This window comes from Palaemon carinicauda, chromosome 40 (genome assembly GCF_036898095.1).
Source record: "Palaemon carinicauda isolate YSFRI2023 chromosome 40, ASM3689809v2, whole genome shotgun sequence".
Classification (NCBI taxonomy): domain Eukaryota; kingdom Metazoa; phylum Arthropoda; class Malacostraca; order Decapoda; family Palaemonidae; genus Palaemon; species Palaemon carinicauda.
The window spans coordinates 50332396-50359484 of NC_090764.1; the positions used below are offsets into that span (position 1 = coordinate 50332396).

General features: G+C 45.1%; 1 protein-coding gene across 1 annotated transcript in view; it reads right to left on the reverse strand.

The window, feature by feature from the left end:
* Nucleotides 1–27089, reverse strand: part of NitFhit (NFT-1 protein) — a 170758-nt gene that overhangs the window by 115375 nt on the left and 28294 nt on the right. Inside the window, exon 3 of the mRNA XM_068363713.1 lies at nucleotides 3602–3805. Coding sequence (XP_068219814.1) covers nucleotides 3602–3805 — 204 coding nt within the window. The remainder of the gene's footprint in view (nucleotides 1–3601; nucleotides 3806–27089) is intronic.

Here is a 27089-nt window from a genome sequence, read left to right on the forward strand (position 1 = left end):
TCCTTAAAATTCAGCATGATTTATTTAAAGTCCATAGAGGGCTAAGCAGCTTTAGGCTCCTCTCCGTCTGACAGAGTCCTCAAGGGAATATCAGTAGGAGGGGGAACAGCAACTTCCTCATCTGAAGGAACCTTGTCCTATAATAGCTGAGTCTCAAGCAAGGGAGAGACCTACCGTGGTGGCAATGCTTTACAAGCAGAGTCCACACGCACTGGTGCATTAGTAGCGGACCAGGACGCAACGTCATGTAACTGCTTGACAGTCTGTAAACTGTCAACAACAACAGGTGCGAGAGACCAGGACGCAACGTCATGTAACTGCTTGACAGTCTGTGAACTGTCAACAACAACAGGTGCGTGAGGACGCACAGCGTCCACTCGAGACTGCTTTGACCGCCTAGACTGAGCAGTCAAAACAACTCTAGAATGCGGAGGTTGTCGCTCAGCGTCAAAACAAGTCAACTCCGATTGTTAGCGAACGTCCTGAACGTCAACAGGAGCATCAGCAAGTGGCCTAACGTCCAAATGTGGCTGAAAATCCACACGAGACCGCATCGAGTGTGGTTCTAAACAACCTGACTGACGTGACTTAGCTACGCCAACGTCAACAGGACGCACAAAGGAACGTTAGGGTGGCTGAAAGCCAGGATCTCGATGAGATAAACGGCTAGGCTCAACGGACTTATCGGCAGAATAGTCTTCCATAAGGGAGGCAAGCTTATTCTGCATGTCTTGCCGTAAAACCCATTTAGGATCAACGGGAATGGTTGCGGTAAGAGACGAGGGTAACGTCTGTGACCGCAAAACCTTGCCTACAAAAAGACTCTCGGAGTCTGTGTTACGCTTTTGTTAGGCGGCGAGCAGTCTTCCGATGACTGCATAGGGTCAGAGCTGTCCTAATGGCTACAACCAGGACGCTGGACCTGTCCTGAAAGGACTGACTTTCGCTTAAAGGGCCTCGAAACCTTGTTTCACGGTTTCTTATGCGAAAATCCTTCGGATGACGAGGAGAAAATCGTCTCTCTCGCCTTATGGTAGGGGTGATCTTGGTAAGATACACCCGATACCATAGAGGGAACGTCTGTTCGCTGATCAAGGCCTCTCGAACCCATAAGTCGTACGACATTACTTCTCCCCTGGGCTTGGGAGCTTGCAAGAGGTCCCGGACTAGGCGAACGACAGGCACGAACAGACGAACCCTCGGTCGCAACACTGATAACACTTTGCGCAATATCACTTTATCACTACGATTTTCTGTTTTGCACTTATTTCACTGAAATCGAATCTTCACATCAGGTATGAATAAAACTGATTTCTACCTGAAGCACGCAATTCTACCCTCATCAAAAGGTTGTAATTGCGAAATCAGTCGTATAATGCAAGCACATTAATACCAGCAAAAAACAGTAAACATATTTTAAGATAAAAAAATTCAGTGGCTGGGGAAGAGACTAAACACTAGTTCATTCAAAACTACGTTTGCAATCTCTCACCGTACATTGCCTGGGGACGAGAATAAAAAACTAAAAACGTTTTATCCTTTCTCCCCGTACAGAGACTAGGGACGAGAGTAACTCGAGAACAACGTTACCAGCTTGAACGGAACGTTTTCTCTCCTCTCTCTCCCTCCGTCTCTATCTCTCTCTCTCTCTCTCTTGATTTCGCACCTAAGAGAGAGCCCACTTACGTTTCGTCAAAAAAACATGTTATTTGACCAAAGGAAAAAACTGAAAGGTTTTTCAATTAAAAAGTTCCTTTAAAATAGAATTTAAAACATTTAAGCTTTGAAAGAAGAATGAACAAAACGTCAGAATCGATTTACTCTTTCTGCAAAGTGAAACCGTGATACTCTCTCTCTCTATCGTAACGATAGAGAGCAAACTGCGTAGCATAAATAAACTAAACGTTAGTTCATCTTTGAAACAGTACGAAGACTATTCAAAGAAAATCTTTCATAAAATATCTATTAAAAAATATTAATTTAAAAAGTTTTAAATCATTAGCTCTTTAAGCTATTTACGATTGAAAGGGCTCAATGTTGTTTAACTTCGGTTTCCAAGTTAGGACCGGCTACTCTCAGGAAAGGTCGCATATAAACAAATCATTAAAATTTATTTTTATGTTTATTATAAATGGAAAGTTAATCGAAGAGGCCTAATAAAGGCGGTGAGATATAAAATATATAGAGGAAAATCTATAATTAATTTATAACGTGATAAGATAATTGCTAAAAGCCTAAACACACTTCCGTCTAAGGGAAGGGTCGGCCATTTAAAAGTCAAAGAAAGTCCATACTCTCTTTGTCATCAAAAATTAAATCTATCCAAAAACGAGTTCAAGATTTAAGATGAAGATAAAACACCTGCACTGCGAAAGCTCAAACCAAAATGAAGTACTTCACCAAATATGTTGAGAAAACTCCAGGTTCTACAGCGAGTATTGACACGTCTTGTCGTCAACGTCGACAGAGAAGAATTGAAGGTTTTGTTTACATACAAGAGTGGTATCTGGCCGACAGTTGGCGCTGGTGGGCACACCCGCAACCTTCATAGCGATCGCTCGCGAGTTTTTTGAGTGTGTTTTCTGTCGAGCCGCAGAGTTGCAGCTATTATATATTCACCGGCTAAGTTAAATATTTAAAATGAAAAATTGCAGAGCACCAGGTTCATCCGCTGAAGTTTCAAATTGAAATGGTCAAAATACTTTCTACATGGGGGGGGGGGAAAGAATGGAAGCTGCATTTATTAAGAGCAATATGAGAAGAAAAAATAATACATAAAGACTGGGAGGAGAGTCCAATGGCATCTCTATTTAAGCAGAAAGGTGCTGTCATGGAATGTGGTACCTACAGGGTACTTAGACTGACAGAGCATTATTTGAAAGTTTTCGAGAGTACTAGAATAGATATTGAGATATACTGTAAAGATTAGGAAACAGCAGGATGGATTAATGGGGGGAAGAGGGACTGTGGATGGCATCTTTATAGTAAGGCAGCTACAGGAAAAGAGGCTACAAGGAAACCTGAAGCTCGTCTCAGTTTTTTTAGATCTAGAGAAGGCTTATGATAGAATACCAAGTAAAAATTTGGTTTGGTGTTTGATGAAGAGAAGAGTCGCAGAGAAGTTGGTTAAAATTATGAAGATGATGTACAAGAGAACAAGGACAAAATTAATAAGAGCAGCTGGATAAATATAAACCTTACTTTTTATATTTTTACATATAGTAATAAGCAATGCTTAAATACTCCCCCATGCACACAATATCATAAAAAAATGTGTGATTTCCGGATGTCTGGAACAGATTTCATCAATTTACATTATTACATTTTGGAAAATTTGTTTAGCATTGATTGTTTTTTTAGACATGCCATCTGGAGTTGATTAATGATTAATACCAAAGTAATTACTGTATATGCAACAGTATGCTCTGGTTTCAACCAGAATATGTATAAGATTAATCAAAGACACATACACTACTTGTAAGCAGTAAAATAACTATACCTTTGATTATAACTGCTGATTTTGTATTATCCTCATCATCAATGTGACCAGCTTGAAATAAATGCCTGAATTTACAATTAATTTATAAAGTATAAAGGATACAATAGCCATGGCCACTTTCCCAACCGGCGTTATTACAGGAGGGTGTATTTCTCCTCCGCTAGTAATATATGACGATTCTTCCAAATGCAAATTCTTCTCCGGAATGTGAACACTAAAAAGGTGTGTCTTTTTGTATGTAGATTCTATTTCTCCCTTATCACTGATCACTATATGAGTATTGCTGACTTTATTTTCATCCTTCTCCTGTAAAGGGAGAGAGAGGGCAAGTTTTATAGATGAAGTGCCAAAAACTGGCTGAAAAAATAGATTTTTAATCAACAATAATTTTCAAGTTTCAGGTCTCTATAAACATACTTTTCAGTACTATAGTTTCATAAAAAGTTTTGATAGGTTTAGAATATACCTTTGAGACTAGTTATGGCTTTGGAACTTATTAAAAAAAATTTTTATTTTGTTAATAAAATAAATTTTTGAATATACTTACCCGGTGATTATATGGCTGCAACTCTGTTGCCCGACAGACAACTCTAGGGTAAAAACTCGCCAGCGATCGCTACACAGGTTGCGGGTGTGCCCAACAGCGCCATCTGTCGTCCAGATACCCAGTACTCAAAGTAAACAAAGACTCAATTTTCTCCTCGTCCCACTGCGTCTCTATTGGGGAGGAAGGGAGGGTCCTTTAATTTATAATCACCGGGTAAGTATATTCAAAAATTTATTTTATTATCAAAATAACATTTTTCAATATTTAACTTAGCCGGTGATTATATAGCTGATTCACACCCAAGGCGGTGGGTAGAGACCAGCAATATATGTTTACACTTTTATGAGCTAAGAGTTTTTATTTCATTTTAGAAGTTATCAAAATAACAAAAACAAAATAAATTGGTACCTGGTAAGGAAGTCGACTTGAACAATTTCTCTGCCTTTTAAGTACGTCTTCCTTACGGAGCCTCGCGATCCTCTTAGGATGCTGATCGACCCCTAGGATCTGAAGTATCAAGGGTTGCAACCCATACAACAGGACCTCATCAAAACCCCTAATCTAGGCGCTCTCAAGAAATGACTTTGACCACCCGCCAAATCAACCAGGATGCGAAAGGCTTCTTAGCCTTCCGGACAACCCAAAAAACAACAATAAAAACATTTCAAGAGAAAGATTAAAAGGGTATGGAATTAGGGAATTGTAGTGGTTGAGCCCTCACCCACTACTGCACTCGCTGCTACGAATGGTCCCAGTGTGTAGCAGTTCTTGTAAAGAGATTGGACATCTTTCAAGTAAAATGACGCGAACACTGACTTGCTTCTCCAATAGGTTGCGTCCATTATACTTTGCAGAGATATATTTTGCTTAAAGGCCACGGAAGTTGTTACAGCTCTAACTTCGTGCGTCTTCACCTTAAGCAAAGTTCGGTCTTCCTCACTCAGATGTGAATGAGCTTCTCGTATTAACAATCTGATAAAGTCTGACCAAGCATTCTTTGACAAAGGCAAGGATGGTTTCTTAACTGAACACCATAAAGCTTCAGATTGGCCTTGTAAAGGTTTAGTACGCTTTAAATAGAACTTAAGAGCTCTAACAGGGCATAAGACTCTTTCTAGTTCATTGCCTACGATCTCCGATAAGCTGGGGATATCGAAAGATTTAGGCCAAGGCCGAGAAGGCAGCTCATTTTTGGCTAGAAAACCAAGTTGTAGCGAACAAGTGGCTTTTTCTGACGAAAATCCTATGTTCTTGCTGAAGGCATGAATCTCACTGACTCTTTTAGCCGAGGCTAAGCATACCAGGAAAAGAGTCTTAAGAGTGAGATCTTTCAGGGAGGCTGATTGTAACGGCTCCAACCTGTCTGACATGAAGAATCTTAGTACCACGTCTAAATTCCATCCAGGGGTAGCCAAACGACGCTCCTTGGTGGTCTCAAAAGACTTAAGGAGGTCTTGCAGATCTTTATGTTTGGAAAGATCTAAGCCTCTATGCCGGAAGACCGATGCCAACATGCTTCTGTAGCCCTTGATAGTGGGAGCTGAAAGGGATCGTCCTTTTCTCAGGTATAAGAGAAAAACAGCTATTTGAGCTACAGAGGTACTGGTCGAGGATACAGAAACTGACTTGCACCAGTTTCGGAAGACTTCCCACTTCGATTGGTAGACTCTAATGGAAGAAGCTCTCCTTGCTCTAGCAATCGCACTGGCTGCCTCCTTCGAAAAGCCTCTAGCTCTCGAGAGTCTTTCGATAGTCTGAAGGCAGTCAGACGAAGAGCGTGGAGGCTTTGGAGTACCTTCTTTACGTGTGGCTGACGTAGAAGGTCTACCCTTAGAGGAAGACTACTGGGAACGTCTACTAACCATCGAAGTATCTCGGTGAACCATTCTCTCGCGGGCCAGAGGGAAGCAACTAATGTCAACCTTGTCCCTTCGTGAGAGGCGAACTTCTGCAGTACCTTGTTGACAATCTTGAACGGTGGGAATGCGTAGAGATCCAGATGTGACCAATCTAGGAGGAAAGCATCTATATGTATTGCTGCTGGGTCCGGGACTGGAGAGCAATAGATTGGAAGCCTCTTGGTCAGCGAGGTTGCAAAGAGATCTATGGATGGTTTTACCCCAAGTGGCCCAAAGTCTCTTGCACACATCCTTGTGGAGGGTCCATTCGGTTGGAATTACTTGCCCTTTCCGACTGAGACAATCTGCTATGACGTTCAAGTCGCCTTGGATGAACCTCGTTACTAGGGAGATGTCTTGACCTCTTGACCAGATGAGTAGGTCCCTTGTGATCTCGTACAACGTCAGTGAGTGGGTACCTCCTTGTTTGGAGATGTACGCCAAGGCCGTGGTGATGTCCGAGTTAACTTCCACCACTTTGCCTCGAAGGAGAGACTTGAAGCTTTTCAAGGCCAGATGTACTGCCAACAGCTCCTTGCAGTTGATATGCATGCTCCTCTGACTCGAGTTCCACAGTCCTGAGCATTCCCGACCGTCTAGTCTCGCGCCCCAGCCCACGTCCGATGCGTCCGAGAAGAGAACGTGGTTGGGAGTCTGAACAGCCAGGGGAAGACCCTCTCTTAGGTTGATATTGTCCTTCCACCAAGTCAGACAAGACTTTATCTTTTCGGAAACCGGGATCGAGACCGCTTCTAGCGTCTTGTCCTTTTTCCAGTGAAAAGCTAGATGGTATTGAAGAGGACGGAGGTGTAGTCTTCCTAGTGACACAAATTGTTCCACGGATGACAGCGTCCCTACCAGACTCATCCACAGCCTGACTGAGCAGCGTTCCTTCTTCAGCATCTTCTGGATGGATAGCAGGGCTTGATCTATTCTGGGGGCTGATCGTCTTGTTGTTCAGCAACGTCCTCATCAGAGGGTTCCTCATCCGAAAACTGATGAGGAAACGGCAACGGAGTGGGCAACGTCTGGTTCGCTGAGTCCGGTCGCACTGGTGGATGCGTGACGGAGCCGGACGCAATATCATGGAACTGTTGCACAGTCTGTGAACTGTCAACAACCATGGGTGCGCGAGGAAGCACAGCGTCAACCCGAGACTGTCTACACCGTCTGGGTTGTGCAGTCAACACCCTACCGGGTTGCTGAGGTTGACGCACTGCGTCAAAACAAGTCACCTCTGCTGGTTGTTGAACGTCCTGAACGTCAACAACCACCTCCGAGCGTCGCTTAACGTCAACGTGCGGCTGGCAACCCACACTGGGTCGCATCGGTGGAGGAACCACCTCAACTGGCAGACGCGAGTAGGTTACCTCAGCGTCAACAGGGCGCACAACCGACCGGTTGGAAGGTTGTTGGCCAGAAGGTTCGGTAGCAACCTTCTCCGCATTAAAGTCCTCTATCAAGGACGCAAGCTTGGACTGCATGTCTTGCAGCAAAGCCCATTTAGGGTCTACGGGAGCAGGTGTGGCAACAGACGGGGTTAGCGACTGAGGCGGTACCGTTTACCATCCCTGAAAGCCTAGTTATGCGTGACATAATTGTACAGCAAAACTTCAAAGGCTCGAAAACAGCTGTGAAGTTGACCTGTAAACAACTTGGAGCGTCTCCTGGCCAGGCGCCAGGGAGAGTCTACGAGAATTGAGAAGTCTATCTGGGCAGAAGCATGAACTCCCAAGCCGAGAACTTCTCTCGTGTCATATCAGACTCTCGCTCTATAAACCAGTTTAAAAGAAGGGAAAGCAAAGGCTGTATCCCCCAAACTCCTCCTGGTGAAAAACCAGTCGCCTAGCTAACGTAAAGCTCTCTAGGAGAGCGAGAGAGCACTAGCTTAAAAACAACGGCTTCGAAGTAGCTAGGCCTAGTGTAAGCTCTGACGTTTAGGCGAACGAGGAGCAGCAGTTACAAAAAGATCCGGACAAAGATCCTTAAAAAAATCATCATGATTTAATTAAAGTCCATAGGAGGCTAAGCAGCTTTAGGCTCCTCTCCATCTGACAGAGTCCTCAAGGGAATATCAGTAGGAGGGGGAACAGCAACTTCCTCATCTACAGGAACCTTGTCCGATAAAAGCTGAGTCTCAAGCAAGGGAGAGACCTACCGTGGTGGCAATGCTTTACAAGCAGAGTCCACACTCACTGGTGCATTAGTAGCGGACCAGAATGCAACGTCATGTAACTGCTTGACAGTCTGTGAACTGTCAACAACTGAACTGTCAACCACAACAGGTGCGTGAGGACGCACAGCGTCCACTCGAGACTGCTTTGACTGCCTAGACTGAGCAGTCAAAACAACTCTAGAATGCGGAGGTTGACGCACAGCGTCAAAACAAGTCAACTCCGATTGTTAGTGAACGTCTTGAACGTCAACAGGAGCATCAGCAAGTGGCCTAACGTCCAAATGCGGCTGAAAAACCACACGAGACCGCATCGAGTGTGGTTCTAAACAACCTGACTGACGTGACTAAGCTACGCCAACGTCAACAGTAAGCACAAAGGAACGTTAGGTTGGCTGAAAGCCAGGATATCGATGAGATAAACGGCTAGACTCAACGGACTAATCGGCAGAATAGTCTTCCATAAGGGAGGCAAGCATATACTGCATGTCTTGCCATACAACCCATTAAGGATCAACGGAAATGGTTGTGGTAAGAGACGAGAGTAACGTCTGTGACCGCAACACTTTGCCTACAAAAAAAGGCTCTCGGAGTCTGTGTTACGCTTTTGTTAGGCGGCGAGCAGTTATCCGATGACTGCATAGGGTCAGAGCTGTCCTAATGGTTGTAACCAGGACGCTGGACCTGTCCTGAAAGGACTGACTTTCGCTTAAGGGCTTCGAAACCTTGTGACAGGTTTCTTATGCGAAAAGCCTTCGGATGACGAGGAGAAATAACGTCTCTCTCGTCTTATGGTAGGGGAGATCTTGGTAAGATACACCCGATACCATAGAGGGAAAACGTCTGTTCGTTGGTCAAGGCCTCTCGAACCCATAAGTCGTTTGACATTACTTCTCCCCTGGGTTTGGGAGCATGTAAGAGGTCCCGGACTAGGTGAACGACAGGCACGAACAGACGAACCCTCGGACGCAACACTGTAACACTTTGCGCATATCACTTTATCACTTCGATTTTCTGTTTTGCACTTATTTCACTGAAATCGAAACTTTTACTGATTTCAACCTGAAACACGCAATTCTACCCTTCATTAAAAGGTAGTAATTGCGAAATCAGTCGTATAATGCAAGCTCATTAATACCAGCAAAAAACAGAAAACATATTTTAAGATAAAAAATTCAGTGGCTGGGAAAGAGACTAAACACTAGTTCATATAACTACGTTTTCAATCTCTCACTGCACATAGCCTGGGGACGAGAATAAAAAACTAAAACGTTTTATCCTTCCTCCCCGTACAGCGACTAGGGACGAGAGTAACTCGAGAACAACGTTTTCTCTCCTCTCTCTCCCTCCGTCTCTATCTCTCTCTCTCTTTCTCTCTTGATTTCGCACCTAAGAGAAGAGCCCAATTATATTTCGTCAAAAAAACATGTTATTTGAGTAAAGGAAAAAACTGAAAGGTTTTTCAAATAAAAAGTTCCTTTAAAATAGAATTTAAAACATTTAAGCTAAGAAAGAATGAACAAAACGTCAGAATCGATTTACTCTTACTGCAAAGTGAAACCGTGATACACTCTCTCTCTATCGTAACGATAGAGCGCATGTTGAACGTCCTGAACGTCAACAACTGCGTAGCATAAATAAACTAAACGTTAGTTCATCTTTGAAAACAGTACGAAGACTATCAAAGAAATTCTTTCATAAAATATTACCTTTAAAAAGTTTTAAATCCTTAGCTCTTTAAAAGCTAATTACGATATAAAGGGCTCAACGTTGATTAACTTCGGTTTCCAAGTTAGGACCGCCTACTCTCAGGAAAGGTCTATATAAACAAAACATTAAAATTATTTTTTATATGTTTATAATAAATGGAAAGTTAATCGAAGAGGCCTAATAAAGGCGGAGAGATATAAAATATATAGAGGAAAATCTATAACGTGATATAATTACTAAAAGCCTAAACACACTTCCGTCTAAGGGAAGGGTCGGCCATTTAAAAGTGAAAGAAAGTCCATACTCTCTTTGTCACAATAATTAAATCTATCCAAAACGAGTTCAAGATTTAAGATGAAGATAAAACACCTGCATAGCGAAAGCTCAAAACTAGAATAAAGTACTTCACCTATTAGTTGTGAAAAAACTCCAGTTTAGCAACAGCGAGTAAGTACAGTGAACCCTCGCTACTTCGCGGTTCGACCATCGCGGATTCACCACTTCGCGGATTTTTTCCATAACCCATATATATACAGTAAAATATTTATATATATATATATATATATATATATATATATATATGTATGCATGTATTTATGTATATATGTAGGTATGTATATGTGTATACATATAAATATATATATATATATATATATATATATATATATATATATATATATATATATATATATATATATATATATATACACACACACACACACACACACATTTATATATATATATATATATATATATATATATATATATATATATACATATATATATATATATATATATATATATATATATATATATATATATATATACATATATATATATATATATATATATATATATATATATATATATATATATATATATATCTAAAGTAGGAAGATGTGATGTAGTTCTAAGGGAAAAGTATGGGAAATATGTCTGGGTAATAAGCAAAGCTCTACCTCCAGTTTGTTTCTTCATTAGGATCAGAGATAAATGTAAACAAAATAATGGTTGCCATTTTTTATCGTCCTTTTTAGCGTGTTTAGGAAACGCATGATATAAAATTGCCTTTAATATTTGTGCCCGTTTTAGTTTAGGGTACTGTAGTATATGCATTAAGTGTTCTGTACATTAAAGGGTAGTTTGTTAACAGTACTACGTACAAGGGAAGGTTTTAAAAGTCTGAATATACATGTTGAATAAATAGGTAAATATGGTGTCACTACTTCGCGGATTTTCACCTATCGCGGCCGCGTCTGGAACCTATCTACCGCGATAAACGAGGGTTCACTGTACGTCTTGTCGATAGCTCGACAGAGAGAAAATTGAGTCTTTGTTTACTTTGAGTACTGGGTATCTGGACGACAGATGGCGCTGTTGGGCACACCCGCAACCTGTGTAGCGATCGCTGGCGAGTTTTTACCGTAGAGTTGTCTGTCGGGCAACAGAGTTGCAGCTATATAATCACCGGCTAAGTTAAATATTGAAAAAATGCTTTGTTATATAATGCGGCTCTCTAAGAGTGGACTGAAATCTTTGAGAGTTTTAACAGTGTCCAACATCAAAGTTACATTTCTGGTTCTCAAAAAACTGTAAATTTTGCCTGGTTTCCTCTCATGTAGGAATTCCTGGCAATGAGGTGGAGGACAATGGAACAAAGCCCATGAATGACATGTGGACGTTCAAGAGTGTTCATCACTCAGATTATGATAAGATCAATTAGATCTTTGCTTTAAAATAATGGCAAGAGATGTGGCTTTCTGCCCCTCAATGCCAGTACAATAATATGAAGCATAAAAGAATTACGGATAATATTAGCTCCTGGCCTAAAATATTGAAGCAGCATTCAACCTGTCTACTGTAGTAATCATACAAAGACACCTTGCACAGACCTATTTCGATGAAAGTAATTAATCAGTATGTGCTCATAGTGAAAGGGTCTTGGGTTTATGAAATTTTCACCATAACAACTATGCTACAACCCGTAAACCATTCAAAAAAGGGGTATAACTGGTGGAAAACTTAGTTGCAAAACAAAGTTAAAAAAAAGCTGGATAGCAATAAGATAAAAAAAGGAACAGAAACAGGGTTACTAAAAAAACTAGGTAAAACTATAGGATACAGAATCACAAAAAAAATCCATCTATTACTGCCTAAAGTGTCACTTGAGCACTTTCTGGAGTGCTGATTCATGAAATCTATTGTTAAGAATGTGGATGAGAAAAAATTATGATTCAGCCCAATATGGACTTTTTAAAAGGATTATAAATTTCCTAAAACAATTATAAAATGGTCATCTTAATGAATGATGTATGAGTGATACCTATATTCTCAAATGCATAAATTTTAAGTGAATGATATTCATATGTCTAGAAGTATGAATGTATGTAAATAACTTGCAAAGGTTTTGGGCCTTCTTATAAGGTTTCCTGTGTGATTTTATAATTAATTCATGAATAAAATGAATGTCTATAAATGATAAAAAAAAAAAAAATTTCATGATGAGATTGAATAGCCTCTCAAGCCCCAGCATATGCCCATTTAAATATGGCCCAAACTCTGAGATTCCATTCTAATATCATAGACAAACAATGTCAAGCCAAAGCAAACATACTCAAAGTTAAGAAACCAATAGAATCCTGAAAAATGTTATTTTCCTTAGTAAAATAAATTTTTGAATATACTTACCCGATGATCATGTAGCTGCAACTTCTGTTGCTCGACAGAAAAAACCTACGGTCGGGATACGCCAGCGATCGCTATACAGGTGGGGGTGTACAACAACAGCGCCATCTGTCGAGTAGGTACTCGGGTACTTCTTGTCAACAAGAACCAATTTTCTCCTCGGTCCACTGGGTCTCTATGGGGAGGAAGGGAGGGTCCTTAAATTCATGATCATCGGGTAAGTATATTCAAAAATTTATTTTACTAAGGAAAATAACATTTTTCAATATTAATCTTACCCGATGATCATGTAGCTGATTCACACCCAGGGGGGTGGGTGGAGACCAGCATACATGTTAACATAAGAAGCTAAGTATCCCGTATTTCATTTTAGCAGTTATTCAAAATAACAAACATAAAATAAATAAGTACCTGGTAAGGAAGACGACTTGAACAATTACTCTGCCTTTTTAAGTACGTCTTCCTTACTGAGCCTCGCGATCCTCATAGGATGCTGAGCGACTCCTAGGAGCTGAAGTATGAAGGGTTGCAACCCATACTAAAGGTCCTCATCAAAACCTCTAATCTAGGCGCTTCTCAAGAAATGATTTTGACCACCCGCCAAATCAAGTAGGATGCGAAAGGCTTCTTAGCCTTCCGGACAACCCAAATATATTTCAAGAGAAAGATTAAAAAGGTTCTGGAATTAGGGAATTGTAGTGGTGGAGCCCCCACCACAACTGCACTCGTTGCTACGAATGGTCCCAGAGTGTAGCAGTTCTCGTAAAGAGACTGGATATTCTTTAAGATAAAAGACGCGAACACTGATTTGCTTTTCCAATAGGTTGCGTCGAATATACTTTGCAGAGATCTATTTTGTTCAAAGGCCACGGAAGTTGTGACAGCTCTAACTTCGTGTGTCCTTACCTTCAGCCAAGCTTGGTCTTCCTCATTCAGAAGGGAATGAGCTTCTCGTATTAACAGTCTGATAAAATAGGATAAAGAATTCTCTGACATAGGCAAAGATGGATTCTTAACTGAACACCATAAAGCTTCAGACGGGCCTCGTAAAGGTTATAAAATAGAACTTAAGAGCTCTTACAGGACATAATACTCTTTCTAGTTCATTTCCAACCGTACGATAAGTTTGGAATATCGAACGATATTGGTCAAGGCCGAGAAGGCAGCTCGTGTTTGGCTAGAAAACCAAGTTGTAGAACATGTAGCCGTTTCGGATGAGAATCCGATGTTCTTGCTGAAGGCATGAATCTCACTGACTCTTTTAGCTGTGGTTAAGCATATCAGGAAAAGAGTCTTAAAGGTGAGATCTTTCAGGGAGGCTGATTGAAGTGGTTCGAACCTGTCTGACATAAGGAATCTTAGAACCACGTCTAAATTCCAACCAGGTGTAACCAAACGACGCTCCTTCATGGTCTCAAAAGACTTAAGGAGGTCCTGTAGATCTTTATTGTTGGAAAGATCTAAGCCTCTGTGACGGAAGAATGATGCCAACATGCTTCTGTAACCCTTGATAGTGGGAGCTGAAAGAGATCGTTCTTTCCTCAGATATAAGAGGAAGTCAGCTATTTGAGTTACAGAGGTACTGGTCGAGGATACGGATACTGACTTGCACCAGTTTCGGAAGATTTCCCACTTCGATTGGTAGACTCTAAGGGTGGATGTTCTCCTTGTTCTAGCAATCGCTCTGGTTGCCTCCTTCGAAAAATCTCTAGTTCTCGAGAGTCTTTCGATATTCAGAAGGCAGTCAGACGAAGAGCGTGGAGGCCTTGGAGTACCTTCTTTACGCGTGGCAGACGTAGCAGGTCCACCCTTAGGGGAAGTGTTCTGGGAACGTCTACTAGCCATCGAAGTACCTCGGTGAGTTATTCTCTCGCGGGCCAGAGGGAAGCCACTAGCGTCAACTTTGTCCCCTCGTGAAAGGCGAACTTCTGCAGTACCTTGTTGACAATCTAGAACAGAGGGAATGCATATAGATCTAGATGTGACCAATCTAGTAGAAAGGCATCTATATGAACTACTGCTGGGACCGGGATAGGTGAGCAAAGTATTGGGAGCCTCTAGGTCATCGAGGTTGCGAAGAGATCTATGGTTGGCTGGCCCCAGGTGGCCCAAAGTCTCTTGCATACATCCTTGTGGAGGGTCCAATATGTTGGAATTATTTGTCCCTTCCTACTGAGACAATCTGCTATGACATTCAAGTTGCCTTGGATGAACCTCGTTACTAGTGAAAAGTCTAGACCTGTTGAACAGGAGAGGAGGTCTCTTGCGAACTCGTACCATGTCAGAGAGTAGGTCCCTCCTTGCTTGGAGATGTACGTCAAAGCAGGGTGTTGACCGTGTTCACCTCCACCACTTTGCCTTGAAGGAGAGACCTGAAGCTTTTCCAGGTCAGACGTACTGCCAGAAGCTTCTTGCAGTTGAAATGCATTGTCCTTTGACTCGAGTTCCATAATCCCGAGCATTCCCAACCGCCTAATGTCGCACCCCAGCCTACGTCCGATGCGTCCGAGAAGAGAACGTGGTTGGGAGTCTGAACAGTCAGGGGAAGACCCTTTCAAAGGTTGATAAAGTCCTTTCACCAAGTCAGACCAGACTTTATCTTACCGGAAACCGGGATCGAGACCGCTTCTAGCGTCTAGTCCTTTTCCAGTGAAAAGCTAGATGATACAGAAGAGGACGGAGGTGTAGTCTTCCAAGTGACACAAATAGAACCACGGATGACAGTGTCCTAACCAGACCCATCCACAGCCTGACAGGGCAGTGTTCCTTCTTCAGCATCTTCTGGATGGATAGCAGGGCTGGGGGTTGATCGTCTTGCTCAGCAATGTCCTCATCAGAGGGTTCCTCATCCGAAACTGATGAGGAAACGGCAACGGAGTGGGCAACGTCTGACTCGCTGAATCCGGTCGCACTGGTGGATGCGTGACGGAGCCGGACACAAGATCATGGTACTGTTGCACAGTCTGTGAACTGTCAACCATGGGGACGCGAGGAAGTACAGCGTCAACCCGAAACTGTGTAGACTGTCTGGGTTGTGCAGTCAACCCCCTACAGGGTTGCTGAGGTTGCCTCACTGCGTCACAACAAGTCATCTCTGCTGGTTGTTGAACGTCTTCCAAGTGACACACTGAACGTCCACAACCACCTCCGAGAGTCGCTTAACGTCAACGTGCGACTGGCAACCCACACTGGGTCGCACCGGTGGAGGAACCATCTCAACTGGCGGACGTGAGTAGGATACCTCAGCGTCAACAGGGCGTACAACCAACCGGTAGGAAGGTTGTTGGCTAGAAGGTTCTTCTCCGTAAAAAAATCCTCTAACAAGGACACAAGCTTGGACTGCATGCTTGCAACAAAGCCCATTAGGGTCTATGGGAGCAGGTGTGGCAACAGACGGGGTTAGCGACTGAAGCGGAACCATTTACCATCCCTGGAAGCCTTGTTATGCTTTAATTAAAGTCCATAGGAGGCTAAGCAGCTTAAGGCTCCTCTCCAAATGACAGAGTCCTCAAAGGAATATCAGAAGGAGGGAGAACAGCACTTTCTCATCTACAGGAACCATGTCCGAGAAAAGCTAGGTTATCTCAGTGAGGGTCTCACTGGTGCAAAGGCAGCAGACCAGAAGGCAATGTTTAAGTAACTGCTTGACAGTCTGTGAACTGTCAAAAACTGAACTGTCAACCACAACAGGTGCGTGAGGACATACAGCACTGGTGCATTAGCAGCAGACCAGAAGGCAACGTAATGTAACTGCTTGACAGTCTGTGAACTGTCAAAAACTGAACTGTCAACCACAACAGGTGCGTGAGGACATACAGCACTGGTGCATTAGTAGCAGACCAGAAGGCAACGTCATGTAACTGCTTGACAGTCTGTGAGCTGGCAACAACCAAAGCTGTGTGGAGAAGCCTCAACTCCTGACTGACTAGTCTGCTGAGGGCGAGTGGCGGTAACCACAGTGGGTTGCGGAGGCTGACACACCGTGTCAAAACACGGCAGCTTGTGGTAGCTCACGCACGGCAACGGAGTGCTCCGTGTGTCAGTGGGAGTCAGCATGCGTCTGGCAGGGTCGACCGCATGGGTGGAGGAGCTCTCACAACAAGAGTGTGGGAGCAGGCAGCCATGCTGGGCGCACAACCGTGGCAGGTTGTAGGCAAACGGGAGCATCGTCAACCTTCTCCGCAGTCGGAGTGTGGGAGCAGACAACAACCAAAGCGGAGTGGTGGTGCGTGGTGGGGACTGCCGTGGGTTGCGGAAACTAACGCATCGCGTCAAAACACGGCAGCTTGACTCCACCTTCCCACTGCTGAAGCGGTAGCTCACGCATGTTAACGGAGGGAGCCGCACGTCGGCTAACGTTAACATGCGTCTGGCAGGGTCGATTGCGCATCGGAGGTGGAGCTCTCCGCAGCCGGAGTGTGGGAGCAGGCAGCCTCAGCGTGAGCTGGGTGCACAACAGTGGCAGGTTGTAGGCTAACGAGAGCAGTGTCAACCTTCTCCGCACGGAACTCCTGCATAACCGCAGCTAACTGAGTCTGCATAGACTGCAGTAAAGACCACTTAGGGTCTACAAAAAACGGCAACAGACGGAGCTACTGTCCGTCGTGACTGAGGGTCTAAAACAGCTGGTGCGGCAACAGACGGAGTTACTGCCTGTTGCGGTACCACCTTGCCTCTCTTGGGAGGTGTGCAGTCGTCGGATGATTGCAGCGAGTCCGAACTGACCCAGTGGCTACACCTAGGCCGTTGGACTTGCGCGGAAGGGACCGACTTGCACTTAAAAGCTGCAAGATTTGGTCCATGGTTTCTTACGAGAAACCTCTTCCGCAGACGAGGAATAAATGGGCTCTCTCGTCTTTGTGTGGGTGGGGCGATCACGTCGGCAAACGTGTGTAGATACGCCCGAAACCACGGAGGGAAAAACGTCTGTTCGTCGATCAAGGCCTGTGGAACCCATAAGTCGTTCGACATTACTTCTCCCCTGGGCTTGGGAGCTTGTAAGAGGTCCCGGACTAGGTGAACAACTGGCACGAACAGACGAACCCTCGGACGCAACACTGTAACACTTTGTGCATATCACTTTATCACTTTTGATTTTCTGTTTGCACTTATTTCACTGAAATCGAAACTTTAACTGATTTCTACCTGAAACACGCAATCCTATCCTTCATTAAAAGGTAGTCATTGCGAAAACAGTTTTACAATGCAACAGAAAAACATAAATAAAGATAAAGAATTCAGTGGCTGGAAAAGAGACTAAACACTAGATCAAATAAACTACGTTTACAATCTCTCACCGCATAAAGCCTGGGAACAAGAATAAAACCTTAGAAACGTTTTACCTTCTTCCCCTACAGCGACTAGGGAGAAGAGTAAAAAATGAGAACAACGTTACCCGCTTGAACGAAACGTTTATTCTCCTCTCTCTCCCTCCGTCTCTATCTCTCTCTCTCTTCACTCTTGAATTAGCACCTGAGAGAAGAGCCCAATATATATCGTTAAAACATGTTATTTGCTAAAGGAAAAAACTGAAAGGTTTCCCAAATAAAAAGTTCCTTTATTGAGAATTTAAACTCTTTAAGCTAAGAAAGAATGAACGAAACGCTAGAATCGGTTTACTCTTACTGCAAAGTGAAACCGTGAAACACTCTCTCTCTATCGTAACGATAGAGCGCAAGTTGAACGTTCTGAACGTCAACAACTGCGGAGACTAAAAACTAAACGTTAGTTCATCTTTGAAAACAGTACGAGACTATCAAAGAAATTCTTCCATAAAACATTAAAATTAAAAAAGTATTAAATTCTTTAAACGTTAAATACGATAAAACGGGCTCAATGTTAAATAACTTCGGTTCCAAGTTAGGACCGCCTACTATTAGGAAAGGTCGCATATAAACAAACATAAAACTTTATTTTATAAGTTTATAATAATTGGAAAGTTAACCGAAGAGGCCTAAAAAGGCGGAGAGATATAAATAAATGGATCTATAACGTGTTAAGCAAAATTACCAAAAACCTAAACACACTTCCGTCTAAGGGAAGGGTCGGCCATTTAAAAGTGAAAGAGAGTCCATACTCTCTTCGTCACCATAATTAAATCTATCGAAAACGAATTCAAGTTTTGAAATGAAGATAAAACCCCTGCATAGCGAAAGCTCAAAACTGGAATAGTGTACTTCACCAAATCGTTGTGAAAACAAATCCAGATAGGGACGGCGTATTTAGTAGGTCCTGCCATTGGCACGACAGAGGAAAAATTGGTTCTTGTTGACAAGAAGTACCCGAGTACCTACTCGACAGATGGCACTGTTGTTGTACACCCCCACCTGTATAGCGATCGCTGGCGTATCCCGACCGTAGGTTTTTTCTGTCGAGCAACAGAAGTTGCAGCTACATGATCATCGGGTAAGATTAATATTGAAAAACAATCATTATAATACTAATTAAATGAGTTTGGACAAAACGTTAACACACTACTTGGCCCTCTAGATGCTGAAGGTCAGCATAAACCTGAATATAATATAAATACCTGTGGAATGTGGCAAACACAGCATTAATATAAGTTCACCAGAAGCATGGGGGTTAAACTAATATACAGCTCCCCCTACAGTGGTGTAGGACAGGTAATTAGCCTACAGCTGAGAGGCTGCAATGTAAAATACTAAGGAAAAGATAGGCAAAATTTTAAACCTATTTGACACACTAACATGGCTGTTAAAATATCACAAATTTTAAGTAATTTGTATTTTTCCTAACAGTACTTACCTCGAACTACTTTCTTAGGAGTATCTGGGATCTCCTCCCAACCGACCAGAGTTTTGTGTAGTTTACCCTAGTCCCGTTTTTTATGAGGGGTAACCTCAGGTGGAGTGATACACGCCCTAAGGCTAACCCCAGGTCAGAGAGCATGCTAGCTCAGGTCTCAATCTCCAGTAAGTTCTTGATAGCTTAGGTATCTAAGAAGTCCAGCAAGGCACTCAGGGTAGGATGGGCGGGCCATTACCCAAAAGTAGTTCGAGGTAAGTGTTGTTAGGAAAAATACAAATTACTTAGAATTTGTGATTTGTTCCAACACGGAGTACTTACCTCGAACTACTTTCTTAGGAGACTTATACCTTAGGAGGTGGGAGTGTCCTTCAGGACCTAGAGACCGTGACGAGAATAGAAGAGGAACCTAGGTAGGAGACTAGGTTCTGCTGACCTCAAAGAAAACACGAGAAAATAGGGAAAACTACGCAAAAAAACCATCTTAGTGTCTAAGTAACTCACTTCTGCAAGAATCCTAGGAGACATGTCCTTCCAATGATAGTGTATCCCATGGCAGTTTCAGGGGGCTACCCGAATCATTTCCGGTAAGGGAATAGGGGAAGGAAGAACAAGGGGGCTCAGGAAGGAGCCTGTGTCTCTTGGACTTACTACCCGCAGTTACCACTGGGGCTACACCTTTAAACCGTTTGGAGCACGGAAATGATGGGACCGAGCGAGAACCCGCCCTGGGACTTTCTCGAGTAGTCCTTCAAGTAGTTAGCCGTAAAGGTCAACTGGTTAGACCAAGTACCTGCCCTCAGGATTTGGCCCACTGCCGTGTTTTTCTCAAACGCCAAAGAAGTATTTAGACCCCTAATGCCGTGGGGTCTGGGCTTTCCTGGAAAGGGGACCCCTGCACTACTGTAGGGCCTGACGATCACTTGCCTTATCCAGAAGGAGAAAGTGTTCTTGGAGACTGGCTTCTTCACAGTCCCGAGGAAAATGAACAGACTCTTGATCTCGGGATGAAGTCTAGCTGTCCTTTCTAAATACTGCCATACTGCCCTGACAGGTCACAGCAGCAAGTCCCTCGGGTTGGCCGAGCGAGGGGTAGCTGGCACTGAGAACCCTTCAACTTTGGGGTCCTAAACAGCTGGATTCTGAGTCTTGGCTACGAAGGAGGGTGAGAATCTGAAAGTAGTTTCTCGCCAGCCCTTCAAGTGTGAGATCTCGTACGACAGGCCAAGAATCTCACCTACTCTTTGCTGATGCCAGAGCTAAATGAAAGACTGCCTTGAGGGTGAGCTCCTTGTCTAGAATGTCTTTTAGAGGCTCGAAGGGAGGTTCCAAAAGCATCTTCAAGTACCCTAGCCACATCCCCCTGGGGCACTTTAACGGCTTGGAGGGAAAACGACTGCTCGAAGCTCTTGAAGAGCGTCGAGATCTACCTGGAGGCCCCCAGGTCTATGTCCTTCAGGAGGAAGACTTGGGATGGACATGCCCACTTCGTCCCTGAGATAGACCAGGAAGTCTGCTATCTCGTGAATGGAGGCCCTTAACGGCCTGATGTTCTTCGAGGAGCACCCCTTAGAAAAGGTAGCCCACTACGCCTGGTACACTTCGACTGACGAACGCCTCAGGTACCCTGACATCCTTGATGCCGTCCTCGACGGAAATCCTTCCTTTTTCAGGAGTCGCTCAACGCGTGAAGGAGGGACCAACGGTTTTCGTGGAACCTCTGGTTGTGAGGCTGCCGGAGAAGGTCTGGCCTGTCTGGAAGTGGCCCAGGTGGAAGGCGTGCCAGTTCTTTTAGAGCAGCGAACCACTCTCTCTGGCCACCAGGGCACTACCAAAGTCACCCACAGGTTGGCCGTCCGTCTCATTGGAAGGCGTCCTCGAACGCTGCTGCTGGAACTGGCACAGGAAAACCGAGCACGGGGAGCTGTATGTTTAGTCTCGTGGCGAAGAGGTCTATCACCGGCGAGCCCCACTTCAGGGAGAGGGTTTTGACCACTTCTGGGTGTAGGGACCACTCGGGCCCTACCACTTGACCCATCCTGTTGAGGCTGTCGGCCAGGACGTTCCTCTTCCCCGGAGAGAACCTGGCTGAAAAATTGATTTGTTCCACTTCAGCCCATTCTAGGAACTCCATCGTGAGACTGCACCGTTCCTTCGACTTCAGTCCTCCTTGCTCTTTCACGTAGGCCACCACTGTGGCGTTGTCGCACCCCGGAGCCATGGATCTTCCCCGGGGTAGATGGACGAACTCTAGGCACACTCTTTGTACGGCCCTCATCTCCAGCACGTATATGTGCAGGTTCGTCTCCTCGACTTCCCATTTACCTTTTGCCATTTTGTCGAGAAGATGGGCACCCCAGCTCTCCTTGGATACGTCCGTGAACAGGAGCATCTCCGGAGGGTCGGTAGCAAAGGGCATTCCCTTGAGGGTGTTCGTTCCGATTGCCACCACCCCAGGACTTCCTTCATCTCCGGGGACACCAGGACTATCTTGTGCGGGGAGTCCTATCAGTCTTTGCCAGTCCTTGGCTCTCCTGGGCTGGCCCGACAGGAAGGGCCAGAGTATCTGTTTCAGGGTGTCCAGTTTCTCCGTGGAGGGGAAGGCCCTCGCCATCCGGGAGTCTAGAACCAACCCTAGGTAGGTCATCCTGGTGGAGGAAATCTGCCGGGACTTCTCCAGGTTGATGATGATACTCAAGACGTTGCAGAACTGCAGGATCTTCTCACCTTGCTCCCTCAGTATTTCCTCTGAGACTGAAAGCAACAACCAGTCATCTAGGTACCGAATCTGGCGGACGTCCTGTTAGTTTCGCAAAGCCTGAAACTGTTGCGAAGACCTTCGTGAAGCCCTGAGGGCTGTCGACAGTCCGAAGCATAGGGTTTTGAACTGCAACGTGTTGGTACTCCATTTTACCCTTAGGAACCAAAGGATGAACAGGGACCTGGAAGTAGACGTCTTTGAGGCCTATGGACCTCCTGAAGTCCTCCTCCTTCAAGGTCGCTAGGACCGACTTCGGAGTGTCCATCTTGAAGTCAGTGTTGCACACGATTTGTTGAGGGCTGAAAGGTCTATGACCGGTCTCCAGAACCCTGTTGCCTTCTCCACCAGGAGGAGCCTGATGTAGAACCCTGGACTTGGTTTCTCGACTGGTTCTACTGCCCCTTTCGCCAGCATTGCCGAGCCTTCTTCCTGCAATACTGCTACTCTCAAGGGGTCCTTGGGTGCCAACCACTCCGCCTGTTGATCTGGGATCCGAGGTGGGGGTCCGCTAGGAAGGGCAGCCTGTACTCCTTCCTTTAGTACTGCTACGGTCCACGGATCCGCTCCGTGGTCCCGCCATGCTTGCCAAGATCGTTTGAGTCATCCCCCCACCTGAGGCGCCAGCAGGAGTAAGGGGCCTCCCCTCCTAACTCCTTCAAGAGCCGCGGCCTGAACGCCCTCTCCTGGAGCCCAAGTAGGAGGGTCTGAAGGCTAACTGAGGAGTCGAAGCTCCCCTACAGGGGGCAAGGCAAGGGAAAGATTACGTGTGCCAACTTCTACATCCGACGGGCGGACGGAGCTGAAGAGGCACTGGGCAAAGGTGCGGGGGTCTCTCTCCAGCGGCCACTGAGGCAAGCACTGGAGAGGCAATAGTCCCGTTCGACCCGCTAGGGGGAAAACCACTTTGCCTTCGTCACGGATGGAGCCGTCAGGAACGGGGGTAGCCGTCATGGGTCTAACCCCTCCCGGGGAAATCCGTGGGGTTCAAGTACCCTGCCATGTCAGCGGCCGCCTCCGATGCTTGGATGGGGCTGGCCGGGACGAGGGCACGGATGGGGACGATGGCACGAATGGAGCCGCCGGGACGGAGGAAGCCGTCATGGGTGTGTCAGCGGTCACCTCCAATGCCTGGATGGGGCTGGCCGGGACGATGGAGCGGCTATCTCAATCACGGATGAAGCCACTGGGACGGAGGTAGCCGTCATGGGTCTACCCCCTCCCAGGGAAATCCGTGGGGTTTAAGTACCCTGCCATGTCAGCGGCCGCCTCCGATGCTTGGATGGGGCTGGCCGGGACGATGGTACGGCTGGCTCCATCACGGATGGAGCCGCTGGGACGGAGGTGGCCGTCATGGGTGTGCCAGCGGCCACCTCCAATGCTTGGATGGGGCTGGCCGGGACGATGGAGCGGCTATCTCCATCACGGATGAAGCCACTGAGACGGAGGGAGCCGTCATGGGTCTACCCCCTCCCGGGGAATCCGTGGGTTGTGAGTACCCTGGTATACCAGCGGTTGACCACGAAGCCTGAATGGAGCTGTCGTGGTACCGGGTATGGATGCCATGCTGCCGGGTCGAGCCAGCGGCTACCTCCGCTAGAAGGATGGAGCTCCTGCGGAGATCCATGGAGCCACGAGCTTCCCCGTGCTGGCTGGTTGGTTCCTTCGTTCAGGGCGGGCCATCGAAGAACTGGAGGCCGGGACAAGGCTGCCAGTCCAAAGGGGCGACTCTCTCTGCGGGGCGGGAGAAGTCGGAACCTTCGCGGGCTTATGCCTGTCGACCGAGACCTGGCTGTCGAAGTCTTGGAGGCTGGGACACGGCTGCCAGACCGAAGGGGCGACTCTCCGCTGGGCGGAAGGAGTCGGAACCCTTGCGGACTTATGCCAGTCTGCAAGAGCCTGCTGTAGGGTCGCAGGGGTTCACGTCGAAGGACGGGCATTGCCGTCGGAACGGAGGCCTCCGTCCTGGGTCCAACAACTCTTTCGGAGGTTTTCGTATCTGCGGGCCTGCCCGTTGAGGAAAGCCGAGCGCTGGGCTCGTGACGAGCTGGATGGCCTTTGGAGGTCAGGACTCGGCTGTCAGACCGAAGAGGCGACTCTCTTCGCTGAGCGAATGGAGCTGGAACCTTCGCGGACTTACGCCTGTCGACTGGAACCTGCCATGATGAGTTCCTCCGTCGGGTGCCGCTGCTGCCAGAGGAGTATCTATTCGGGGAGCTCGTCCTCGGACGCCAACTTGAAGGGCCCGGCGCCGCAGCTAGCTCCAGCAGCCTGTCGAGGTGAACCACCACCCACTCACTGCTATTGGGGGATCTTGAGCGCCGACTCTCGTGGCGCGACCTCGAGGGGGAGCGAGAACGCGACAACTTCTTGCGGGACTTCTCCCTTCGTCTCCTGAGCTTCCTCAGCGCTTCGTCTTGGGGGGGAACCCACACAATGGGGTCCGAATTAGGGACATTTTTCCCCAACATGGGGTCATCAGAGGAGACGTGGCCTGCTTGCACCAGGACTCCGTCTCCCATACACACTCCCGCCCCTCCCTCAGGGCCCTCATTCATCTGGAACGACGCCACAACCCCACTATCCTGAAGATCAGACTCTTGAGGAAGGGCCGCGGGCCTCTTCCCCGCAACGGACTTACCTCGTCCCTTACTCTGGGTAGGGGAGGGTGGTAAGGAAGCTCTGTCAGACGAGACGCCCGGCGAAGCAAGGGAGGAAGGGACGCTAGGCTTCTTAGGCGACCTCTTTGTTGCCTACGTCTTCTTGGTACTATACCGCACCCCCTCAGACTCCTGGGGAAGAGCAATGGGCCTCTTCCCCACAACTGACTTACCTCGTCCCCTACTCTGGGTAGGGGAAGGTGGCTGATTAGCTCCATTCGACGAGGCAACGGGAGAAGTAAGCAGCGAGGAGAGGCTCGTCTTCCTATGTGACCTCTTGGACGCCTTCTTCTTCTTGGTGCCGAAGCGCACCCACTGCACCTCGTTCCAGGACTCGCACTCCGGATACGTGGCTGTAGGAGAACATAAGCTGCCCCTACACGACGAACACAGAGGATAAGGGTAGGAAAGGGTATAGAATGAACACAATGGGTCTACGTGGGGACCGCGTAAGACACAAAAGGGGGGTCGGGGACACAAAGGGTCGCACTGGGTAAGGAGAGAGCGTCAGGATGTTATCGCGACGCGACCAGAGAACTTACTGGAGATGGAGACCTGAGCAAGCATGCTCTCTGACCTGGGGTTAGCCTCAGGGCGTGTATCACTCCACCTGAGGTTACCCCTCATAGAAAACGGGACTAGGGTAAACTACACAAACCTCTGGTCGGTTGGGAGGAGATCCTAGATACTCCTAAGAAAGTAGTTCGAGGTAAGCACTCCGTGTTGGAACAACTTATTTTTTTGAATAATTTAAAATGCACTTACTAAAGGTCGACCTCAAACATCTATTATCTCATTACCTCCCCAACCTCTTTAAGGGGGCCGGCCGGAATGCCAAAATATGGGGGTCTAGGAAGAAAACACAAAATCCTGAAAAAATTCACCGAGCTTCGTATGGCAATGGAGAATAAGTATACAAAATATTTTGTCAAAATTCCTCTTTCTTTCATAGTTACAGGGTAATTAGTAAAAGTAGCTCAATAAACCATAAACATTGTTCCCTACAAGAAAATGCATGATTTCTTCTGTTATCGTAAATTTTGATAATTACAGTATTACATTTTAATATAAAAAAAAAATTGTGAACAATAGCATCTGTATAACTTCCATGAGTTGCAGATGATATATTACACCCTTCACCCTTCAGCCCTACCACAACCCTTAGAGAGAGAATGCATGCCTGTTTGACCTCTGACATTCATTCATTTTTACGGTTGTTGTTTTTTTTTCGTTTCCAGCAAGAATTTTATCATTTCAAAGAGGAAAAGACAATTTCAACATCTTGCTAACATAAGGAAGAAGAAAATTTGCTCTATTAAGATTTCAGAAGAGGGTGATATTGGTAGTGCAGAGAGAGAGAGAGAGAGAGAGAGGCCACCTTACCTCACAGGAACTAAAAAAAGAAAGATAATGAGCAAAAGGATCTTCATTTGTGATAAATAACTTTGTTTTCATTTATTAATACCCAAAAAAGAACATAAAATTCATAATAATCATGATTTATTAATATTGTTTTTGTAAAGATACAAAGAAAAACTTTGAACGGTTGTATCTCAAAACTATACTAATTAACCTTCAAATTCAATAGTCTCCCTTAGTTTTCAAGATATAGCATTGAAATTCGGTATATAACTTAGAAATACACTATAAAATAATGAAATGAAGCCCTTTTTTCCAATTTTTGTTGCATATTTTTTTTCTTGATTTTTTCACCTGATTTTTAGGATTTATGTTTTTACCATAATGAAAAATTCTATATCTGGGAAAAAAATTACTTTTAGAAAAAAAACTCTTCATATTATTTGAGGTCTATATCAGGTCAATATAGGGTAGTAATCCCAGATCTTAGTAATAATTATCAAGGGATGAGATAGATTTTGAAAACACTAATTTTTTGGATAAATCGCCCTGGCTCACAAAATCGAAGGTCACAGGCAAAAATCCTATGCAGTTTGGAGATGTCCTAAGTCACCTTATTAGGTGGTATGAATGTCAAAGTCCAGACATTAAAAATTGACATTAGCCGGCCCCCTTAAATGACAAAAAGCCATATATCAATAGAATCATTTATTATTTAGACGAAAAAAAAAAAGTGTGCAGAAATTGATAATCAAGTTTAATAGAAAAATGCACAAAAAATCTATATTCAAACTTTCAATGTACAGTATATCTGCATTGAAATGGCAACTTATTAAAAATCCAAATGAGCCTATTATTTTAACTATGCACTATATATTAAAAATAAAAAGCAAGGCTATCAAAACTATTCAATAATCAAAATCCTCCTTAAAATAAAGTAACGAATGATAAAAGCAATTTTTATTTTCCCCAGCTTTACAAACCTGAGTCCTTTAAAATAGGATATGAATTCAGTGAAAGCTGAAAGGTCCATTG